The sequence below is a fragment of the Lissotriton vulgaris genome, chromosome 2_1 (assembly GCF_964263255.1).
Source record: "Lissotriton vulgaris chromosome 2_1, aLisVul1.2, whole genome shotgun sequence".
Lineage (NCBI taxonomy): Eukaryota > Metazoa > Chordata > Amphibia > Caudata > Salamandridae > Lissotriton > Lissotriton vulgaris.
In genome coordinates this window covers 1,559,305,476-1,559,329,000 of record NC_141687.1, presented here as the reverse complement: position 1 = coordinate 1,559,329,000, position 23,525 = coordinate 1,559,305,476, and the positions used below count along the sequence as shown (strand labels likewise).

The following is a 23,525-nucleotide window of genomic DNA, read 5'->3' as shown; positions in this document are numbered from 1 at the left end:
AATGAGATTGGGGACCTCGAGCAGACAGAGGATGAATGGAAACGAGATGGAGCTGGAGGGAGAATATATAGGGATGTAGGCTGAGAGAAGGGACAGAGACACAGAATGGAGCAGGAAAAGGGGATTAATCCGCTGGAAGAAGCCACGCTAGAAACATCGCAGGCGATTTATTTAAGGCTGAGACCTCCAAAAGTGCTTCAGATCTATCGCACAGACATTAATTCATTCAACAAATGAAATGTGTACCCAGAGAAGTCGGAACAGGATCAGCGCTAGCGGAGACGTGCAGAGGATAGAGCTTCCAGGCGCTCGCTTGCTGCTGTTTTCTTGACCCTCTGGTTCCTTTAGAATTTGGGGGCATGTCCAACTAATCATTCAAGGAGACGGCAAGTGTTACACTCATGGATATTTGCTCACCTGTTTTCCATTCCCTCTACTTTTGTCCATGTTATTGATATCCACATTAGTTTGCTTCACTGATGCCAAATAACTAAGATCAAAAGTCCTGCGAAGTCACCTTCTGTGATGTCACTTGGAGGGGCCTCGCATCTTCCCTTTCGCCCGGGGCCTCAAAAGGCCTAGGACCGGCACTGCTAGGCAAAGAATAAACTTAGAGAACTCTTCAACATTGTTAAAAGTCAAACAAAAGGCACATCCCCACACGAAATCAAAGCCACCAAAGATTGTTGCGAAGAAATTGCCTGATTCTTCACAGATAAAGTCACAAAAATTGAACAATCCTTCATCCAAACCTCAAATCCTCCCTCCCTCTTAACCTGACCCCCTTTAAGCACCCTGGACCAAACAGAAAGAGATCATACCAAGGACAACCTGGTCTGCCTCCAACTAAAAAATAATGCTTACTGGTCAGACTTCAAAATCAAGTCGGATAACAAGGTCTTTCATATAATTGCAAGCTTAAAACCCTCTTCCCACACTATGGACCTCCCTCCCATTCACAATAGTAAAAAACTCAATCACATCATTACCCCTTTCTGGACAAAAATCATCAACTCTTTTCTCACGTCAGGCTGTGTCTCAGACTCCCTTCAACTAGGACAAATCAAACCCATACTCAAGAAACCAGGAGCTGACCCTAACAATCTCAACAACCTCAGACCTATCTCTAACCTCCTGTTACTAGCTAAAACATTGGAGAAGTGCGTTCTTCAAAAACTCAACAAACACATTGACGATTTCAACCTCCTCAACACCTTTTAAATGGGATTCAGGAAAGGTCGTAGCACCGAAACAGCTATGCTCAACATTTCTGACGATATCCACAGAGCCTTAGATGATTGACCAATCAGCGGCATTCGACACAATAAATTATCCAGCTTTACTTGAGACTTTGAAGATGTGCTCTGGCATTAATGGCATAGTACTAAAATGGTTCACTTCCTTCCTTCAGCACCGTTCGCAACAAATTAAAATCAACTCCTTTCTCTCTAGGCCAACACAAGTCACACTTGGGGTCCCGCAAGGATCGATCCTCTCACCATCCCTCTTCAATCTCTTCATGGAACCCCTGACAATCATTCTGAAACAATCAGGAGTTAACTACCACCTTTATGCAGATGTCACACAAATCTACTACAAAATAAAATCTCCCAGCGACATCCGTCACCTCAATGTCACACTAACCAAGATCCAAACTTGGTTCAAAGCAAACCACTTAAAGCTGAACCCAGACAAAACAGAATGAATACTGTTCTCTCCAAAAGGTAACCATCGACCAATCCAAGACTGGCTCAAGAATCTTGATGCCCTAAACTGCTCCTTCGTCCTATCCGACTCGGTTAAGTCACTAGGCATTACCCTGAACAAGAACCTATCAATGAAGAACCACATCAAAAAATGTGCGCTTTACTCACAAAAATACCTCAAGAAAATGAAACCTTTCATTCCCCAAGATGTTCTCAAGATAATAGTACAATCCCTAGTCCTCTCCAAACTGCACTATGGGAATGCCATCCTAACAGGGACACCGAAAGCTCACTTAGCTCCACTAAGGTCAGTCCGACTCATAATTGGTGTAAAAAGATTTGAACACATCACACCAACTTCAACTCCCTCAACTGGATTCCCAAGGAACGTAGATGTATTTATAAAATGGCCTGCATCACACACAAAACCCTTCACCCAACTACCTAAACCGCAAACTGGTAAAAGCAGGAAAATCCAGAACTCTGAGAAGCTCCAACTCACTTATTCTCATCCCTCCAAAATTGAAAAAGGAAAACCACTCATTGCTGACCCATTTCTGGGAATGTACCCAAGATGTGGAACTCACTCCCTAGAGACCTCAGATGCAACCCCTCCTTTCTCCTGCTTCAAAAGGGACCTGAAACTCCATCTCCTCAACAAATACTTTACTGACCAATGTCAACTAACGTAGACTCTAATAACCTAGTTGACTCCCCTTCACTTGACCATCAAGGATGGGTGGTTACTGGACTGTGTCAACCACCTACGTTTTTTGTCTCCCTCCCCCTCACTGTTTGCCTAATTAGGATGTTTTTGCTTATATCTTTTTTTTTTTGCTTCCTTAGACCATGCTATGTAATGCAACCTTTATCTCCTGCGTATATGTTGTGAGCTCTGATTCCCAAGGGCCAAGCTAGCGCTATATAAAACTTTATAAAAACATTTCAAAAAGCACTCTGAAAATCTGGAAATGTTACACAGAAGTAAATGAAAACTTGCCAGCTTTGTATGGAAAAATCCTTGCCCATCCTCCTTTGAACCGAAATGTTGCAATGAATGAACATATGGTAAACTCAAGCCGCAAATTGTGCCTTCGCTACAGTGTTTCCAAATGTTTAAGTCAATAATAAAGCGCTTCTGATATAGCCAAGTCCGTAGGAATACAAATATTTGGCCTGCCCACATTGCACACCTGTCGCCCCGACCGCCACGTGCTCATGCAGTGCTCCGCCCGTTGCTGTCTGGTCGGAACGTTGCAGCCTAGGAACCTTGTACTGCGTGGCCGCAGTTCCGGGGGTGGGATTTGAGCGCTGCACTTCACTGTACGCCTCTCAGCCCGTCCCCTTTCCTGCACGTTGCAAGCCGGCAGGACGCGTCCTTCTTCCTCCTTCCGTGCTCGTCTCCGGGAAACCCGTCTTCCAGCATGACGAAGGGAGACAGCGCAGGGTGAGCCGTGCAGGGGTGCGGAAGGGAGAGGGGCAAATAAAGTCAACGGGGCAGGTTTCATTCTGCTTTTACAAATGAATGGGGTAGGCAGTGGGAACTGCAGTCAGTGAGCTAACCTCCACGTGACTTGTAAAAAAAAAAATACACAGAAACGTGGGGGCTGGACAGCTGGTGCAATTGTGCCTGTCGTCTGAGTTTATTAGAGTGCGAGGCGGCTGATGCAATCTACCTTTAAGAGGCAGCAACACCATTTGACGTGTATTATATTTCCATACCCTCTTTTATAGGGCTTTACATAGGGACTAAATGCATTTCATGGGAGAGGTGTAAATACTTGTCAGCTGATGCTTCTGCTTTCATTAAGTTCGGTACTTCATACAGTGTACACTATAACTATTAACGAGCTATCCGTTCGAACAGTAGGCATTTCTGAGTGGAGATGCGAGCACTGGGCAGCTAATGTAATTGCGACTACTAACTGTCATTTTTCTGGGTACACTTTTTACCTTTTAAGCGACTGTACATTAATTCTATGCCTTTCAGCGGAGAGATAGAGAGTCCTGGGCCGCAGATGCATTCTGTCGTGGGGCAGAGATTTATAGGATGTTCTATGCCAACATAAATGCTGAATGACCCTTTATCAAACTGTCATATCTTCATCCAGTCCTGGCTTTATATGCAAAACAATATGATGGCTGTACTTTTAAACCCATATTTATGATTGTGAAAACCAAACTAAAGGGCTGATTTAGAATTTGATAAAGAGAAAAAGTATGCTGTTCCTGGGGGTGGGGTGGAGGGAAGGGGGGAGCAAAGGGTCGGGCCATATCAGTGGTGTGCGGTTTCTGTAATGTGCTAGGCAGAGTAAGAATGGGCATACTCGTCCCGGGATAGCTCCTATTAGGAGCAAGGGCCCCCTCACCCCCCCCCCCCCCACCCCCGAGGGGTGTCATGCTTCATCATAGGGCAGCTCCTTGTTGGGCCGGCACTGCAATGTCCAACTGGCCCCGCACGGGTTCTCTTTGCCTGAGGTCTTCTCGGTTTGCTGTCGTGAAGCTAGATGGTGCCTTTATGTAGTGAGTAAAAGTTGGATGGTAAATGTGCAATAAAAATGGCTCCTGGATTCTTCAACCCTTTTATTCGAGGAGTACCTGGGCCATGACTAAAAAGAGACTAAAGAGTCATGGACTGGAAAGGGAAGATTACACCCATGTCAGTCCTAGGAAGTTGTGCAGGGGGTCAACATGTTTCTTTCCTCAAAATGTCCAAATGGATCTAGGCAATTCTTCAGGACCGTAAAATTCCTAGTCTACTCTAAGCGGGTGGCGAGTGGTGTTTCGCCTGTAGGAACTATGTCGCACGTCCCCTTTAGTATGGATTCGGTAGTAATCCTGGAAGTGTAAAAAAATGTGAAAGAACTGTAGTATAAGTATACCTTTTGGAAAATAATACACCTAGAAGGGGGGGATTGAGGTGCCTCAGCAGGGACGGGACGGGGATGCTAGCTAGAAGTTGCGAGAAGGACCCACTAAAGTCCTGGCGGTACCGGAGTGCGGACCTACCTGATTGCCATCCTTCCCTGATTTAGAGTTTGACAGAGAGGGGTATGTCTGTCAAAAATATTTATACACTGGTGTTATTGATTTAATGACCAGTGGCCTCAAATGGTGTTGTTTGCAAGGGCAACCTCTCGCCTATGTATATGGTTTCCTCTAGCTTCGCACACCAGTCCATCACTACTAGCCACCCCAAATGAATCTGGGGGGTTGGGTATTTCTATTTCTTAGCAATGTCTCTCTTTGCAATTATTGTGGCCATACCTATCATAATGTGTTCACAGAAACTACCCCCCTCCTCCTCCTCCTCCTCCTCCTCCTCCTCCTCCTGGATCCTACTGGATTCCAATATGACTACTTTGGGTGTTATAATTCCATTTGTTGATGGGCACTCTGTTGACACTATTTCAATAGCCAGCTAATATTGCTCAATTTTATGACATCCCTAGGTGACATGGAAAATATCAGTGTTGGGATCTGTTCAACAAAAGCAGGACGGAGATGAGAGCATACTCCTTTGACATATCTGTTGTGGTGTTAAGTATGTGACATGCAGATATTTTAAATGAACCAATCTTAAAACGTTTGCGACAGCAATCTACAGGGTTGCCATTCTGGATCCTCCTGGGATGTGATCCAATCCTCCTATTTCTCCTTGAGTGCTTCAAATCTATCCGTAGCATTGATCACCTATGAGCGGTTGACCTGGCATATTCCACTCCTTCCCAAAGGCCTTATCACAACTTCAGCTTCCACTGGGCTAGGTGACTACTAGAGCGTGGTGGAGCTGTAAGTGTTTATAAACGTAGGTTCTATGTTGCTGAAACTGTGTTTAAAGCTCTTTGAATGACTTCAGAAGTGACCACAGCCATACATCTCCAAGGTTTGTGATGCCGAGTTTGTCTCCTCTTCTGAATCCCTGTAGCTGGGAGGTGCGACTTAACCCTTATCGTCTTCACAGTGGATTATGCCGCATTAATTTACAATCCCACCGGGTTAGGCGCAAGGCAGAGCACCATGTCAGGAACACTATCTTTGTTACTTCCTGAAGGGACTGAGTTATTTTGCCTCCATATAGGAAACCCATAATATTGTCCAACATCAGTAGAGAGAGTTACACTTGATAGGCCAGTCCTTCCATCCTTCACACAAGCAGTCCTTAATAACCACGATTTGGGATGCTCAATAGAACATTCTTAGCTCTTCCATACCTATTCCGTCATCATATACCGACTGTCAACATTTGGCAAATTTAATCCGTGAAGGGCAATCCTGTCCTTTATCACGGCCGACCTATTGACAAGACTTTGGAAATACTGGCTCGGTATTATCAGAGGGATATTCTGCAAGACATAGAGAAATCAATGTAGAATTAATTATTTTAAAATTAACTGCTCTGCTTAGAACATAAAGTGGGAGAATATCATATTTTTGGAGACCACTCTTGGTTTTCACCAGCCAGGGAGAAAGATTAAGAGTTCGTGTCAGGCCGGGTTCCAACACTATATTAATTCAGAGATATTGGAAGCTGAGGCGTCCAATCGGAAAGGAGTTTTGCCAGTTCATTATTGCGTTGCCGCCTTTAGGTGGAACCAGAGGGACTTAGCTCAGTTGACTTAAAGTACTGAAGCTTCTTAATATATGTTCAAGATCATTATAAGACGAGGACCTGACAGATGGGGATTAGTGAAAAATAATGGCATGCCATTTGCTTATAGCGCAATCCTGTCCTCTGCATGTCCCTCCAAAAGTTAACTCCACATTTGTGCGCCACATCTAATTTGTAGGGCTAGGGGCTCTATAGCTAGGACGAAAAGGAGTGGGGGTCAGTGAATAGCCCTGTCTGGTTCTCTGGAAAATCTTGAACAGGGCTGAAACCCACTGTCCGTCTGCCTAATTTAGAGATGAGTGGACAAACAATATGTCAACAATGAAGCCTGTTCCGGCTTTGTTGCCGACATACTCCGACGAAACAATGCAGTACGGGTTATTGAAGGTAAACCATCTGCACAATGTACTGTGAGTGATCGGATAGCTTTTTCTGCTGTTCGTTACCTCCAGGTAAAACATGGCGGTGAGAGACATTGAAAATAAAAAAAGACCCCCACGCATGGGAGTTTGAGAGTTTTCACTTCAGCTTTGGGAGTTGGGTTATGAAAAATGTAAAACTTTGAAAAAGTTTAACAATCAGCTGTCATATTTGATGGAGCCATCTGTCAGAGTTTTCCAACTTTGACAGGAGTTGCAGTGATAGCGGTTCCTACCAATTGATAGAGATGTCTGTGAGGCTGACGAACATCTGTAAAGTTGATGACAGTCAGGGAGACGGTGTAAATTACTCTGTCACCATGACTGTCATTAACCCATCTGCCACACTCAAGATCAGCCATTAAAAGCCTTAAATTGCAAATGGCTGTGGTTGGCTGAAGATATCATGCACAAGGTTACTTGGCAGGCATGCAGTCAATGGTTCTGCACCAGTTTGAAAACTTTTTGTTGCATGCTTGTCTGTTGTCTCTTATGTGCAGTGTCTTCTCAGCATGATTCCAGGGTCTCTGTCAAGACCAAAGCGGGGAATTTAGGCTCCACAAACTGTGCATGTCAGAGCTATCGGAGTGTGGTGCCTGCAACAACTGTGGGATCTACGTCCTGTGCATATCTGTGGAGAGCCATATTGTGTCTTTTCAGTGTATCTCTGTGTGCAAAGCTCAGTTAAGTAAAATAAACTGCTGGTATGAAAAAAGTTGGCTGCCCATGAAGATACTGTGGCCCTGCCAAGCAGCTTTTTGTTGTGCATAACAGATCTTCAGTCAGACAAGAGTTCTTTGTACCTATCAAGTGGATGCATTCATCTTAAAGGTATTTGTGCACCAATGATGTGCTTGTCCAAGTGTATTTGTTGTGCCTAAGAGTGGTGCATTGTATTGCCTGCAGGGTGGCCATTGATAAGAGGGATAATTTTTGTTGGACCGGACAGGGTAGAGTGTACTGTTCATGTGCCTGCCGAGGGAATTCAAATTGTTCCTGTGACTGGAGATATTTATTGTTTTCATACAGCACAGAATAAGCCTGTTGTGTGCTTCAAAGCGTTTTAATGCCTTGGGTGCCTAGGGATTCCCAAGACTTCCCACACCGTACTGATCCCTTTTTTGATATTTGGAGAAGTTTGCACCTATACCTTTGTAACTTATTTTTCCCAAAAATATATTAGGAAATATGTTTCCACATGTTGGGGATGGAAAGGGGACCCTTGGTTTGTTGATCCTGCAGAGGGACATGGGAAAAGAGCTGAAAAATGCTATTTTTGTTCTTTGCAAGAAAGCATGCATTTTATTTTCTAAAAGTGGCGTCGGCAGAAAAAAACCTACTAAGCTCAGACATTTTTTAAAACTAGACACCAAAGAAAGAGTATGGTGATGTGGCTTTAATGGATCCCATTATATTTCCTTACCCAGAATGCCCTGAAAATATCTCAGAATTTTCTCATGTTTCTATGAGAGTTACTTCCCTAATCAATGTGGAATAATGTGTGTCAGTTGGCCTATTGTACTAGACGGGAACTTTGTGAAGCCAATGCAGCCTCAGTGTCGTCTTCACATGATTTCAGTTTTGCTCAGTCACTCACTCATGCAGGGTACAATTTTTCTTGAGCGAATCGTGGGAATGCAGGATGTTAATATGTCACATTCATGTAGGGAAATTGCATTTTTGACCCATACTATGAAATTTGCATGTCATTAGGTGTATGAAAGCAAGCATACTGGGAACCTCACAAGTGAATACATGCTGAATTCCCCTAAGGTTCTAGTTTTCAGAAATGTCCAGGGTTTGTAGGATTACCTCAGTGTCTGCTGACGAAGAGCCTGAACTCTGCAGCCATCATAATGAAAAGTGAGATGAAACTGGGTGCTTTTAGGCACAGTTTTCACATTTACAGAGGATTCAAGGTAGGACAACTTGCAAGGTTCCACAGAATCCACACCACCATAGGTTTCCTGTTGTCTCTGCTTTTCAGATGTTCTAGGGATGCTTGGGTTTTGCCTGAGCCCATAGGATGGACAGACTGTTTTCTAAACCCCTGACTTTGACTCAGGGATAGGGGTGCAGCCTAATACCAGGACCTCTGTAATTTATGAACTCAACATAACCCCCAGAGGAGAAACTATTCTAAAATGTGCGCATGCCTCTCCTTTACCCTGAACCCTTTTAGTGATGTACACCCAAATAAATAAACATCTTGAAGTCACTCAGTTTAATTTGATACAGAGTGCTCTTTGTTACACTTGAAAATTATCTTCACTCTTGGACCAAAGTTTTAAACCCCTCACCCACAACAGCATTTACTAATGAAGTCCCATATCTTTTTGGCATTTCTACAACGGTATTTTCAGTTTTGGCCCTTTTTACTACATTAGTCTTGTTCTTCTGGCGTCTCATCACCAGTGTCTTTTGCTGGAAAAACTACCTCACTATCTTTACCTCGTAGGTTTGCCTATGTATAATTTTAGGTGCTCAACATACATCCGCACCCAGATATCGCCTTGACAATTTGGCTTTGTTCCCTTATCGTGAGAATCTCAATTTTTGAGAGTCTCACCCAGTAGATCTCTTTAGCCTCAATTGAAAACTTCAGGCTTTGCAGAGGAAAAAATAATTAGCAAGTCCTTCCCTCCCCTTCCTTTAAGTTGTACTTCCAGGAGTGAAGGGGTGCTTCATTCTTCAATAGGAACTTGACAGAATTCACCTCATAATATGGAGACACCTGAGCAAATACAAATTTGGGTGAATAAAATGATGCAACAAGCATTGTTCATCACATATCCTTAATTAGTTAAATTAGAACTCCCTATTTTCCTCACAATATATTATTATGCAGTTTGTCCCAGCAACCAACTTCTCTATCCCTGTCAGTGTAGTAGTGGTTTGCAACAGACTGACCTGTCTGCTGACACCTTTCTGCAGTATGAAGAAAAATGTTACTAGTGGTTTGTGACACAGTGGCCTGTCCGCTAAGACCACTTTAGTGGTTGTGTGTTGTAGTGGTTTGTGTAAAACTGACTTCTGCACTAAAAGCTCTTTCCAGGTTGATGAATGGTGGTGTTGTGGTGTGCGATAGACTAGCCTGTACAGTTAGTCATCTTACTTTGGTCATTAGTGTTTAGAGTAGTGCTTTAGAAGAGACAACACTATCCGCTGAGAACTCTCTCCTAGGTGATAAGTGAGTGTAGTAGTTGGTAAGGTTCCAATGAGCTCTCTGCTGTAAGTCTCTCACCTGTCTCCCTTTCTTATTTAAAAATTTGTAAATGGTATTTTATGAAGTATGTTGAAGTTTTTTGCTGGATTATGTAATTTGAGACGTCATCAGTAATGTCACTGACAATTTTATGAGTGTTGTAGTGCTTTGCAGGGGTGTAAGTTATAGATAGGTCAGGTAACTATAACTGCTGAATTTCTATGGTTTTATGTGTGTAAAATCTGAACCTAACTATGTCACTGTATCCTTTGTTTTTTTCAGTGAATATCCAAGGTTTTTTAAATTCTATTTCTTTAACTATAACGTCCCTGTAACTTTTGCTTTCAGTGAATTTCTAAGGCTTTTAATGCTATTTCCCCAACTATAACGTCCCTGTAACCTTTTTTTCGTATAAATTGTACTGCAATTTGACCCATAAGTTCAATATACTAATATACATTTTCACAAGTTTACATATACATTTTATTCACACATTCATTCTTATTATATATTTTAAAACTAAAAATGATAAGGTAACTTATGTAGTCTTTCTATAATTGCAAATGCACCAAGCCTTTTTTCAATTTTTATTAATTTTATGGATATGTGGATCCGTTCCCAACCAAAAGCACATATTCATTACTAAAACAACACACCTAAAAAAAACGTTTGCTATTGCTATTTCTAGAAGTGTATCCCTGCCTTTCTGTGGCTTTGTGGATCTTTGAGTGGTTGTGTGGCGGTGTGTGGGGCTGTGAGTGGTTGTATGTGTTTTTTAAATTAGTTTTTGAATCTACGGATCCGCCGTAGAGCACACGGAGTCGCACTGAGCACTACTGTGGATCCGCGGAGTTTCGTGCACAAAAAAAAATTTTGGGGGACAAATTCTTGCCCATGAGGAATCTATCGTAGACCCCTCCATCAGTCCCATGGCCTCAGGGTGTTTCTGCCCTGACCTTTTCTAACACATTTAAATTTCATTCCCCCTCCACTAGAACGGAGTCCCGATTCACAAAATGGAGGCCGCAGCTTTCTTCTCGGGTTGCAGCCAGCCAATTATGGAGTTGCTGTTGGTTCGGGATCCAAAAATCTGTCGCAGTGGATTCACATCTCTAGATATACTTAAAATCTTTTTACTTTAAAAACCCCAAAACTACGGAACAGATTTACACCAACTTATAAAAAGTACTTTTTCTGGACAAAGCTCTTTGGGAGAGGGTGTATCATTATGGCTAGAGCGGTCGACCTCGAAGCTGGGGAACCGGGTTCGAGTCTCAGTAACGACGCTCAACATCCTGTGATTCTGGGCAAATCACTTAATCTTTCCGTGCCGAACAAAAATGAATGTGTCTTCATGTAACAAAACTGGTGCTCAAGTAAAGCCCTCTGATACCCGATGTCTCAGGTCTAGTTCGTGCTATGTAAAACAAAACAAAAAAGGTCTAGCTATTTGCCAAATTTGGTGCAATTCTGTTCAGTTGTTCGGGCTGTATTGGTGTCTAAAATTCCTATGGGAAATTGCATGGGAAAATATGTCCCCCCCCCCCCTTTTTAGGTCTCGCCTGTCGATGTGCATCGAGCAAGCGAGACTATGGGGGCTTATCCACTCTTTATCCACACTGCAAGGAATCGTGGCGATTCCTTGCAGTGCCCGTGACTTTTAAGCTCAATGCGCATGCGCATTGAGCTTAAAAGCGCGTGCACGTCCGTCTTGTTTTACCCGCTCCGCCCCCTCCCCTTCCCGCCGTGCCGCATTTCTCCTCCCCCCCTCCCCTCTCTTCCCTCCGTCTTGTTTGGTTGTCCCTCCCCTTCCCGCCGTGTCGCATTTCTCCTCCCCCCTCCCCTCTCTTCCCTCCGTCTTGTTTGGTTGTCCCTCCCCTTCCCGCCGTGTCGCATTTCTCCTCCCCCCTCCCCTCTCTTCCCTCCGCCATAGCCTTCGTGGTCTCTCCCCCTCTGCCATACAGTCCCAGCAAGTCCGTTATGAAAGGGAAACACTTCTATTTTCCCACAAGTATTGCTCTGCAGTAAGGAGCCTCAGAGAGTCAGACGGCGTGTCTCAGTTAATCTTGCGCCGCCTGCGATTTCCTCAACCAGCACCCAGCGCCGGTCAGCAGTCTCACGCCTCACAGCCACCAGTCAGCCTCCGTCCTCGGTGCCTCCACACCATTGTTGCTGCGTAGCAGGATCGGTACAGCGCTGCCACCTCACCTCTCAATGCTGTAGGTCAGGGCGCAAGGTGCGTGTCCCAGCGGCCACTCCAGCATTCAGCACCTCCTCGCCTCGGTCTGCCTCTCACCTTCGCCGGCATCAGGCCTCCGCCCGCATCCCATAACTTGCCATCTTGGGATGCCTTTTCCATGTATTCAGCCATCCGCGAGCGGAGGCCAAGCACATAGTTGTCCTACATTTTTAGGATTTAGAATGGCCAACCGTACACAAATCAGACATCTGAATTTGAGGGTTGAAGGCATAATTCACACTCACTCCATAGAATTGAACTAATTTAGCCTACTATGTGCCAGGTTATCACTTGAGTGCCCAACCCCAAGTGACTGAACTGTGCAGCACCCTCTACAACAAGGGCTGAGATAATTCGATCTTGTCCTGCCTTCGTGGTACTACTGATCAGATGTGATTGGAGACAATTAATATTTCTTGACATCTAAGTCTATTTGTGCTTGACTCAGCGTCCTGTGCATGGCACCTCCTCCTTCAACAGGTTGTGTGGGAGAAGCAAGTGGTGTTGCTGTATAGGTTGCCTCATCTCTATGCAACCAGCCTTTCCTATCTGCAGCCTTCTCAGCTCCCTGTGCCCCATAGCAGTAAACACACGAAGCGGAACATTCCCTGTCCCAGTGAACCCACAAAATGTCCTGCGCAGAAAAATACTGTGTTGGTTGTGTTTGGGGCATTTGGCCTGTATCCAGCTCTAAGAGAAAATAAAAGTATATAGAAGATTGATTCTTTTCTTTCGTTTAGTATCTTCTCCTTAGGTGATGATGTCTCTTACAGAAAGGCTGTGTAACTCTAGAAAATGAGATGATGCGTCTCCGCCTCTAAGATATGGATTTGAATATCAGATCAATGTGTGGCTCTGTGACCTTTTTTTCTTGCTTAAAGAACACTTATTGACTGGAATCTGTGCCATTATTCATGCATATCCCCTAAACTGGAGCTCTGCTTGCATGACTTGGATGCTTGGATGTTTGAATAAAGATAGTCAAGTGGGAGAACTTGAGGAAAAGGTAAGCAATGTACTATGTAGAGTGAAGGACTGTAGAAGCAGAAGCAAGTTAGAGAAGACCGTTGACACTTAAGAGATAATGAAGGCCATGGTAAAGACAAATGGAAGTACAGGAGGCAATTGAGACTAAAGGAAGGTGGTCAGGGGTAGCAGAGTAAATATGCTGTGAAGTTAAGAGTGGAGGCCACAGGGGACCAGTGTAATGGTGAGACTGCCACATCGCTGTATGAATCATCCTCAATAAATTTCACATGGAATTTGTATCAAAATAGGTTCAATCAAGGTGGCACTTAAAATAATGTGTTAAAAAATGGGATGTATGAAAACAAATGTTGGTGGAAAGGAAAAAGGGGGCCCTGCTCTGAGGTGTCTTGATGAGCCAGAGTTATTTCACTCTGAAAAAATAGAGGGGTTGTTACAATGATGCAAATGGCCAGGTTCCCTTTTTTCTTGTACTCTGTCCCCTCACAGAACAATAGATACCCTCAGTACGGTAGGAAACGCAGGGGTCTAGTCACTGTAGTACAAGAGGATATTTTCGAACTATGGAGTAGACTCCGGGTAGATCTGATCATTGGGGAGTTTTTAGATTTGCACAGTCCGAGGCGGGCCCTAAGTTGTCAGTTCTATGTTTAGATGTTGATACCTGAAAAGTTTGATTACAATGTTTGTCAAGAGGAAGAGTTTTCTGTTTTTTTTCTTTGGACAGGGTTGGCCAAGTTTCCAGTGTGGGCTAGTGTTCTTCTTTTGCTTTTAGCACATTTCAAGACATTTCCAGAGATACAAGCCCAGGAGTGAGCACACTTAACAGCAAGCACTCCGTCCATCTGGTCCAGCTTTGGAATTGACTGAGTTGAGCCATGGGTCTCTTTTCAGATGGGAGGTGTAGTTGTGGTCATGTCTCTGTCTGAAGAGGTAGCAGCATACATCAGCCTGCATAGCACACACTGACTTCAACGCAAGTGGTGTGTGGAATATGGAAGCGGGTCGATGTGGATGGAGGAGACCAAGGAAAACATGTACATCACTGTCCTCCAAACCCCCTAGTCTACACGTCTCCAACATGGGAAACAGTCTCACTCTGTTGCCCTGTTTGGAAGTTGAACTCATCAAACTGCAGTCAGAAGATATCCTGCAACTGGTGTAGCTATCATAAATAATACATATATTTCGCTGCATGCAGTTATCATAGAGGGGTGACCCTATTCACTATAGCAATGCATTTAGTTCCAGCAGCTCTGTTTATGTTCAGTAGTCATAAGGAGGCACTCACAGGCTCTGTGGGACCTTATGACAAAGGCACTGAGGAATGCATACAGTACTCCTTGACAGACTCCAACATGCCTCTGTGAATTGAACCCAAAACATATAAAATAGGAAAATTCTGGCAATAGTTTATTACAATTCCTAGAAATGGAAAAGACGGTGCCTCCTTTGCACTTCTACTAATAAGGGCGTGGATGTTTTCAGGCTGATTCACAAAGGCATGCCCCAATCTGTGCTCTTACTGGGAAGCCTCGTCAGACATGGCTGCCAGTTCCGGTTCTTCAGTGTCACAAAGCCATGACACATCAGATGTACATAAATAGTGATGGGAGAAAATTACTTGTTCTGTGCTTCGGAATCCATCTGCTGCTGCACATGCAGCATGTAAACACCATCTTCATACACTTTTAAAAACAAACATGGAGGCATGCATTACCGAGCTAGGCGGTTCCTTTTGCATCTTATCTGTTTGATTATCTTTTTATGGTATGGTATCCTGTAAGTAGCTTACTAACCTCTTTTCAGCACCTAGAATTGCTTAAACCACAATGATTATTTGACCCTCGCTCATTTCACCCTAGAATCACAATAATACTTTAGACTATTCTATGTTAGAGCTAATCAGATCTCAAAATTTCACCATAGGTGAACGCTTTTTAAAAGATTAATTCATAGTTGTTCATTAGTTTTCGCCAGCCCTTTCTCCATTTCCATGATTTTGCTTCTACTGTCAGTTTTCATGAGGTCACGGTGTTTGAAATAACTTAATGTTTTTGTCTTAACGTTCTTGTTCTGTTGGCCCCAGACCTGTAAGCCGTGTGTCACGAGCTTTCAGATTGCACCTCCTTCCCTGACAAGAGTACATCCATTTTGGGTAGTTTGCCAGACATAGCTTCCAAAAGGGAAATTCTGCATATATATATGTGTGTGTTTATGCATGTAGATATACTTTCAGGCTTTTATTTGACTCCATCGCATTAATCAGAATGGAGTCTTTATTCAGGGGCTTCCACTCTGAACGTACAAAGTTTCTCGTGATCGGTTTCCACTCTCACTACTGATATGTTGCGCTCATTTATGCATCTATGCACTAAGTAATGCCCACCAGTAAACAAACACTCACACACTCATACTGATACTCAAAAAAGCAACTAATAACCCAATTATACTGTACACTAGTATGATTGTCATGTGTCTCCTACACCTTGTAGTCCTTTGTCTTATCTAACATTTCCTATACAGTGTTTTACATACCTTTTATAGGGGAATAGGGTGGGGAGTTATTTAATTGCCTCAAATTGTAAAGCGCTCTGATATCCTTCGGGATCAAGTTCGCGCTATATAAAACTTTATAAATAAATAAATAAATAAAAATAAAGTAGTGCACCACAGGAAGGTTAAGGCGATCTCGCCCTCCAGACTTCTCCCCCAGGACTGCCGCCTCTGCAGTTTTCCGCTGTGAGTCTGCACGCCGAATCGCCTCCCAGCCGCTCACAAACAGAGTGCACATCTCCCGTTGCCGCAGCCGGTGGAAGTCTCCCCCTCAGTGCGCTGCCGTCATTTTCCGTCAAAACTTCAGTGCGCGTGAGAAAACCCTCACCCTCACTCACCCACCCTCAACCCCTCACCCTCACTCACTCACCCTCAACCCCTCACCCTCACTCACTCACCCTCAACCCCTCCCCCTCGACCCCTCCCCCTCAAACCCTCACCCTCACCCTCACTCACCCTCAACCCCTCACTCACCCTCAACCCCTCACTCACCCTCAACCCCTCACTCACCCTCAACCCCTCACCCTCAACCCCTCACCCACCCTCACCCTGACCATCACTCACCCTCAACCCCTCACTCACCCTCAACCCCTCACTCACCCTCACTCTCACTCATCCTCACTCATCCTCACTCACCCTCACTCACCCTCACTCACCCTCACTCACCCTCACTCACCCTCACTCACCCTCACTCACCCTCACTCACCCTCACTCACCCCTCACCCTCACTCACTCACCCTCACTCACCCTCACTCACCCTCACTCACCCTCACTCACCCTCACTCACCCTCACTCACCCTCACTCACCCTCACTCACCCTCAACCCCTCACCCTCAACCCCTCACTCACCCTCACTCTCACTCACTCTCACTCACTCTCACTCATCCTCACTCATCCTCACTCATCCTCACTCATCCTCACTCATCCTCACTCACCCTCAACCCCTCACCCTCAAACCCTCACCCTCACTCACCCACCCTCAACCCCTCACCCTCACTCACCCTCAACCCCTCACTCTCACTCACTCACCCTCACTCACCCTCAACCCCTCCCCCTCGACCCCTCCCCCTCAACCCCTCACCCTCACTCACCCTCACTCACCCTCAACCCCTCACTCACCCTCAACCCCTCACCCTCAACCCCTCACCCTCAACCCCTCACTCACCCTCACTCTCACTCATCCTCACTCACCCTCAACCCCTCACCCTCCCTCACCCTCAACCCCTCACCCTCAACCCCTCACCCTCAACCCCTCACCCTCAACCCCTCACCCTCAACCCCTCACCCCCTCACTCTCACTCAGCCTCAACTACTCACCCTCACTCACCCTCACCCTCACTCACCCTCACCCTCACTCACCCTCACTCACCCTCACCCTCACTCACCCTCACCCTCACTCACCCTCACCCTCACTCACCCTCAACACCTCACTCACCCTCACTCACCCTCACCCTCACTCACACTCACCCTCACTCACCCTCAACACCTCACCCTCAACACCTCACCCTCAACACCTCACCCTCAACACCTCACCCTCAACACCTCACCCTCAACACCTCACCCTCAACACCTCACCCTCAACCCCTCACCCTCAACCCCTCACCCTCAACCCCTCACCCTCAACCCCTCACCCTCAACCCCTCACCCTCAACCCCTCACCCTCAACCCCTCACCCTCAACCCCTCACCCTCAACCCCTCACCCTCAACCCCTCACCCTCAACCCCTCACCCTCAACCCCTCACCCTCAACCCCTCACCCTCAACCCCTCACCCTCAACCCCTCACCCTCAACCCCTCACCCTCAACCCCTCACCCTCACTCACCCTCACTCACCCTCAACCCCTCACCCTCACTCACTCACCCTCACTCACTCACCCTCACTCACCCTCACTCACCCTCACTCACCCTCACTCACCCTCACTCACCCTCACTCACCCTCAACCCCTCACCCTCACTCACTCACCCTCACTCACTCACCCTCACTCACCCTCACTCACCCTCACTCACCCTCACTCACCCTCACTCACCCTCACTCACCCTCAACCCCTCACCCTCAACCCCTCACCCTCAACCCCTCACCCTCAACCCCTCACCCTCAACCCCTCACCCTCAACCCCTCACCCTCACTCACCCTCACTCACCCTCACTCACCCTCACTCACCCTCACTCACCCTCACTCACCCTCAACCCCTCACCCTCAACCCCTCACCCTCAACCCCTCACCCTCAACCCCTCACCCTCAACCCCTCACCCTCAACCCCTCACCCTCAACCCCTCACCCTCAACCCCTCACCCTCAACCCCTCACCCTCAACCCCTCACCCTCAACCCCTCACCCTCAACCCCTCACCCTCAACCCCTCACCCTCACTCACCCTCACTCACCCTCACTCACCCTCACTCACCCTCACTCACCCTCACTCACCCTCACTCACCCTCACTCACCCTCACTCACCCTCACTCACCCTCACTCACCCTCACTCACCCTCACTCACCCTCACTCACCCTCAACCCCTCACCCTCAACCCCTCACCCTCACTCACCCTCACTCACCCTCACTCACCCTCACCCTCACTCACACTCACCCTCACTCACACTCACCCTCACCCTCACTCACCCTCACCCTCACCCTCACTCACCCTCACCCTCACCCTCACTCACCCTCACTCATACTCACCCTCACCCTCACACAGTGCAATAGTTCTCAGACCATTTCAGTTAGAGCTTTTAGAAATGTTTATGGCTTTTTTTATTTGTAATACTTTAGCATTGGCTACAGGAAACAAAAATGCTAAACATTTACAAAAAAAACCCATAAACAATTCTAAAAGCACTAACTCTAATGGTGCGAGACCTATTGCATTTCCAATGCTTGTTTTTTGGGGCCCCACTTAAAGGATCACCCCGAAACGCTCTAGACAGCAGCTGAAGTGACTGCCAACCAAGTTTTGAAAATTCTTCAAATGGCATCAATGTTACTAGCAAAACAAAAAACACTCTTCCTATGGAATACAGGTCCTAACTAGAATGACCTACTGGTGACTGCCAGTAGGTAATATGTATTTGATTTTAATTGTATAGAGCGAAACAGTTATTAGAGGGCATCAAGACAATGTTACCGACCATCCAGAACTAAATCATGTCTATAAACTCACCATAAAATAGGAGCTTACTGCCAATCAATAGTAGAGCCAGGTTTTAAGTACCTTTCTAAAAGGCAACAGGTCTCGGATTGCCATCATGGATTGCAGAAGAAAGTTCCAAAGTCTGCCGGCGGCAATCGAAAAAGCTCTATCTCCCCATCTCTTCTTTCAGTTTCTAGTCACAGCGAGCAGGTTACGGGGTGCGGAGCAGAGTTTTCTACCTGGATTTTGCCAGTGAAGCATATCTTAAGTCCCCGCCAGCCTGGGGGGAAAAAAGGGGCTTGTGCACCATACGGTGCACTTTCTGATGGGGAGCCTGTGTAGGGTACCCAGCTCCACAGCGGCTGATTGATGTCTGAGAGTATCAAGGATCACCCTGGCAAGCGCATTCTGTACTACCTGCAATTTGTGCTGCTTGCTGATTTTGTTGTCAAGATAGAGTGAGTCACAATAGTTCAGTCTGGACATGATCAGGGATAGTGCAACCTGCTTTCGCATTGGCAAGTGGATAAAAGTAAAAATGTTCCTAAGCATGTTTACAAGTCAGAAACAGGTCACTACAGTGCGATTAGCCAGGTCATTGAGTGTAAGTTCAGTATCTAAGATAACTCCGCAATTTTAGCCTTCTCAATTGGGACAGGGCAGGTAACTAAAGTGCCTGGCCACCAATTGCTTTTCCAACTCGAGGAATGCGACCCAAAAAGTAGCACCTCCGTTTTTTTCCCCATTTAGTTTAAAGAAATTCCGTCCCATCTATACGGCAACTGTTGACATACATTGAGAGAAATGTTCTGCAGGGGCTGCAGAGTTTTTAGGAATCAACATAATGGTCTGTGTGTCATCAGCATAAGATATCGCATACATCCCATAGGTCCGTATGATGGCAGCAAGTAGAAAGACAAAGGTTGAAAAGTGTGGGGCTTGATAATGAGCCCTACGTAAGAGGCGAATTCAATCTGGCTCTGTGCAGAAATGCTTACAATGTACCTGTAAAATTCCACAACTCTGGCGTTGGTGGCATTTGTAGTCCTTATGATTCCTGCCGGCATTAGGAAATTATAGCTGATCTTAAACACACAAATGTTCATTTCTGGCAGCAATAAAAAGGAACATTGGCCCAGCACTTGATTTTTCTTAATGTTAAGTACTAAGGTGGTGGAATGTTTTTAATGTTGCGTGTAAATTTTGACCTTGTTGGAAAACAAAAAGTGCTGACAGACAAAAATGTGAATTGAAGGCTCTGTGAATTAAATCATGTACCCAAAAAAGCCCTCTTCTGTGTTTACCTGAATGCGTAGAGACCAAATCTAGCCCTCACATCAGACCAGAACTGTTGGTTATGGTTCTGATACTACCTAGGTCCAGCTCAAAGCTGATGTTAAGTTCTGCCGTCAATGCTACCTTTTTCTTGCATGGTCTTATTTCCTGTGATAGGGAAAACTGTTGGACCTGCAGATCATTTTTAGGTTTTGCCTGAGCCAGCGCATATGCTGCTCTGCGAGACATTTAGTAAGTGGGGTTTTCAAAGTGCTACCCCATGCTTTTGGTGGCCGAACGCTTGCAGTTACATGTGCGTGCGCGCGCAGCCACCAGCTTTCACCGATCTCTTTCACTTTCGTGCGTGCGCACTCAACTCCCGTTAGTAGCACAAGCGTTGGAAGCTCCTCGTTTTCAGCCTGACATCATGCCAATGCTTGTTTTATTTTTCATTACGCACTCTGGTTCTATTATGCCCACAATTACGCTTATTGAAAAAAAATAATTGTACACACTGGGTCGGCAGTGACATCCCTGCTGATTTTATCTTTATAGTTTCACAACTTTCCCTCTACATCTCCATCTTTTCTCCTGCCTTGCCCCTATACTCAACACCGCCTCTTTAGCCCACCCTTTTGCCTTTTACATCAGTTTCCTTCCCAGGCCTATGATTGCCTCGATGTACTCTGTAGTTCACCCTCCTCAAGATGTCTTTCTTCCCCGTCTCTTCTCACCCGCCGAACCCGCTGTCTGGCTTCCTCCACCGGCATAATCCGAGCTCTTTGCTCCACTTATTTTTTCCGTACGACCCATTTTCACCAACAAGTATAACAACATCTGCAGCAGTTCCGCTTCTGGCTTTGAGTTAGAGCTAGAAAGAGGCAAAAAAAAAATGCACAAATTCTATACTACTCCGAGAAGACCATACGCGTTTATCTTTACACGTACCCCGGCGCGCAACGCCTATAGAGCAAGGGCTTTAGTCGCCCCCTTCGTTTCGGCCAGCTGAGGCAGCTTTAGGACACACACACAGCTTGAGCTGCTGTATGGGCAGTGGCTGCCGCCTTATGACGGCCTCATCTGTGCATTTCACAGGACATTAAAACCATTTATATTCAACTAGGCTTTCTGTTTTTTCCAGTACCCCCTACGTTCACAATCTGTCTATTCCTTTCATTTGGTAAATACTTCTACTGCCACACTGGGAGAATGCATTTCCTAAAAAGTAACATTAGGGATATATGTTTATCACCTGGAGGGTTTTCTGGTATTTTGATATCCCTGCAAAACTAAGGAAAAATCACCTAAAGCCTGTTTTTTTGGCCCCTATCTGTACATACTTAAAGTAGCAAATATAAACAGAAAGCACTTTCCAGTGTGTTCTAGAGTTGCTTTGATGACCCTTGACTAATAATTAAACATGGGCAGGAAATACATCAGACAAAAAAATAATACATACGATTTTGTTCCAATTTATTTTACTTTCCAGGCCCTGTAGACTCTTAAAACTACAACAAATGGCCAGTATTTTTACATGCTGCACAGCAGCCACACTGCTCTACTACATAGCTTAAAAACAAAGGCCAAGCCAAAACCTCTGGCTAAGCACTTATAAGGTCCCAAAGGCGCGACCTTTTGGCTATGCCAATGCTTGTTACCATTAGCAGCATTCCTGCAGAGTGGTTTCTGCTTGTGGACTATATTCCTCATTATAAATAAGGCTGTGTCTAAGTACCAGCGCTGTTTTCCACACGCAATAAGATTTCTCACCTTTCTAGAATGAGACTCAAATTGGAATACCCAATCTCGTTCCTTCCCACTAAGTTGCCTTGGCTATAGAAAAGTTGATGAGTGTGATATTATAGCCATTTCTTTATCACCCAGCCTGCCTTTGTAGCTCATTGGGAGTTCACGCATAACGTTCCATAAACTTAATACTTTTCCATTCCAATCTTAATCTAACTCAGCGTCTGATAATGTGTAACGGATATTGAATTCTAGTTTGTTTAGTTGAGTTTCTGAGACATATGCATTGAACTTTTTGTTTAGGATTTTGAGGCCAGGGAGATTTACCAATTGCTCATGCATTTTCTACATTGGTAGACCGGCCCTTTTAGTTGAGGATGGGAGTGTGTGCGCAAGTTAAGAGTGTGAAAGATAAGAAAGACTTTACCTTTCTTCCATGCCACAGCATGTGCTTTAGGGCCCCACAGACTGTCGATGGTTAAGTAGTGCTAACCTGGTCCCTCCCATCATCAATATATATTCACTGATCTCAGTATAGAATGTTTGTAAAGCCTAGAATGTTGTTGCTTGTGAATTGACTAACCAACCCGCACTGATCATCTTGTGTCTCATGTCCACCCCTTCCTCCCCCCATCTTCATCCCCTAATGTTTGTCTGCCTATCACAAACGCCACACAAACCTAAAATATAAACACCTTTAAGCTGATGCATGTATTCTTAAAAATATACAAGTTGTTTCTTCTACCTGAATGGAAAGGAACTCTTATATGTAACTTCAGTATTACTCCTGCTCGTTACGTGACATGCATAGATGTTATTGGAAAATCCATTCTATATGAGGCAGCTCTAACCTTTTACTGCTGTCTCCTAAATCATTTTCACATAATTTGTTTGTCTTCCTTGGTACTGCAGAACTCCTACCACTTTTGTTACCCTAGTTTTATGCAGTGTCACATTTCTTCCTGTCGCACCCCTTTACTCCAGTGCACTTTAGTACAAAGTTAGGAGGAGCGATCTAAATATATCTCTCTCCTCGCAGCTGTTGGAGGCTGGCCTCTAATAAATCTCCTTCTTTGTGCAAGTGACTTGCTCATTTGTGCTGGGTTACTCCATGTTCACACAAAGCCTCCATAGTTGATTATATAAAAAATTGGCAGCATAGTACAGAAACACACAAAGCCACAATGCTCTTAAAAATAACTTACAATAAAGAGAAAAAGTATTGGTTTCGTTCCCACATCTTCTGCCTTTATCACTTCTATCTTTTCCTACAGCTCAGACTGATCAAGTTTCACCAGTGCTTATTCTTACTTCAATATTGAAGTAAACTATTTGTTATCTTTACATTCCTTTTTGGAGACCACTGCTTGCTGTTTTATTGCATATACCTATCAATCTACTTAAATTCTTGCAAAATTGTACTTATTGATGCCTCATTATATACAGCTTGAATTCATCGATTTCGAGCAGTAGTGTAGCTAGGTTGCCATGCAAGATTGTTCGCCCGCCCCCTCTTCGATTTCCCCTCCCCCCCCCCCCCCCACCAGCCCCCTTATGCCTTTGACTAACCCTGCCACGACCCAGTATTCTGCAGTCACTACCCCACCATGTCAACGCCAATCGCCAATCTGATGCACACACTGTTTTAAACCCATCC

The 23,525-nt window shown here is 45.2% G+C and overlaps 1 protein-coding gene across 1 annotated transcript in view; it reads left to right on the top strand.

Moving 5' to 3' along the window:
• Nucleotides 1-2,954: 2,954 nt before the first annotated feature.
• Nucleotides 2,955-23,525, top strand: part of DARS1 (aspartyl-tRNA synthetase 1) — a 519,463-nt gene continuing 498,892 nt past the window's right edge. Inside the window, exon 1 of the mRNA XM_086957449.1 lies at nt 2,955-3,153. Within this exon, the coding sequence (XP_086813575.1) occupies nt 3,131-3,153 (23 nt within the window). The 5' untranslated portion in view covers nt 2,955-3,130. The remainder of the gene's footprint in view (nt 3,154-23,525) is intronic.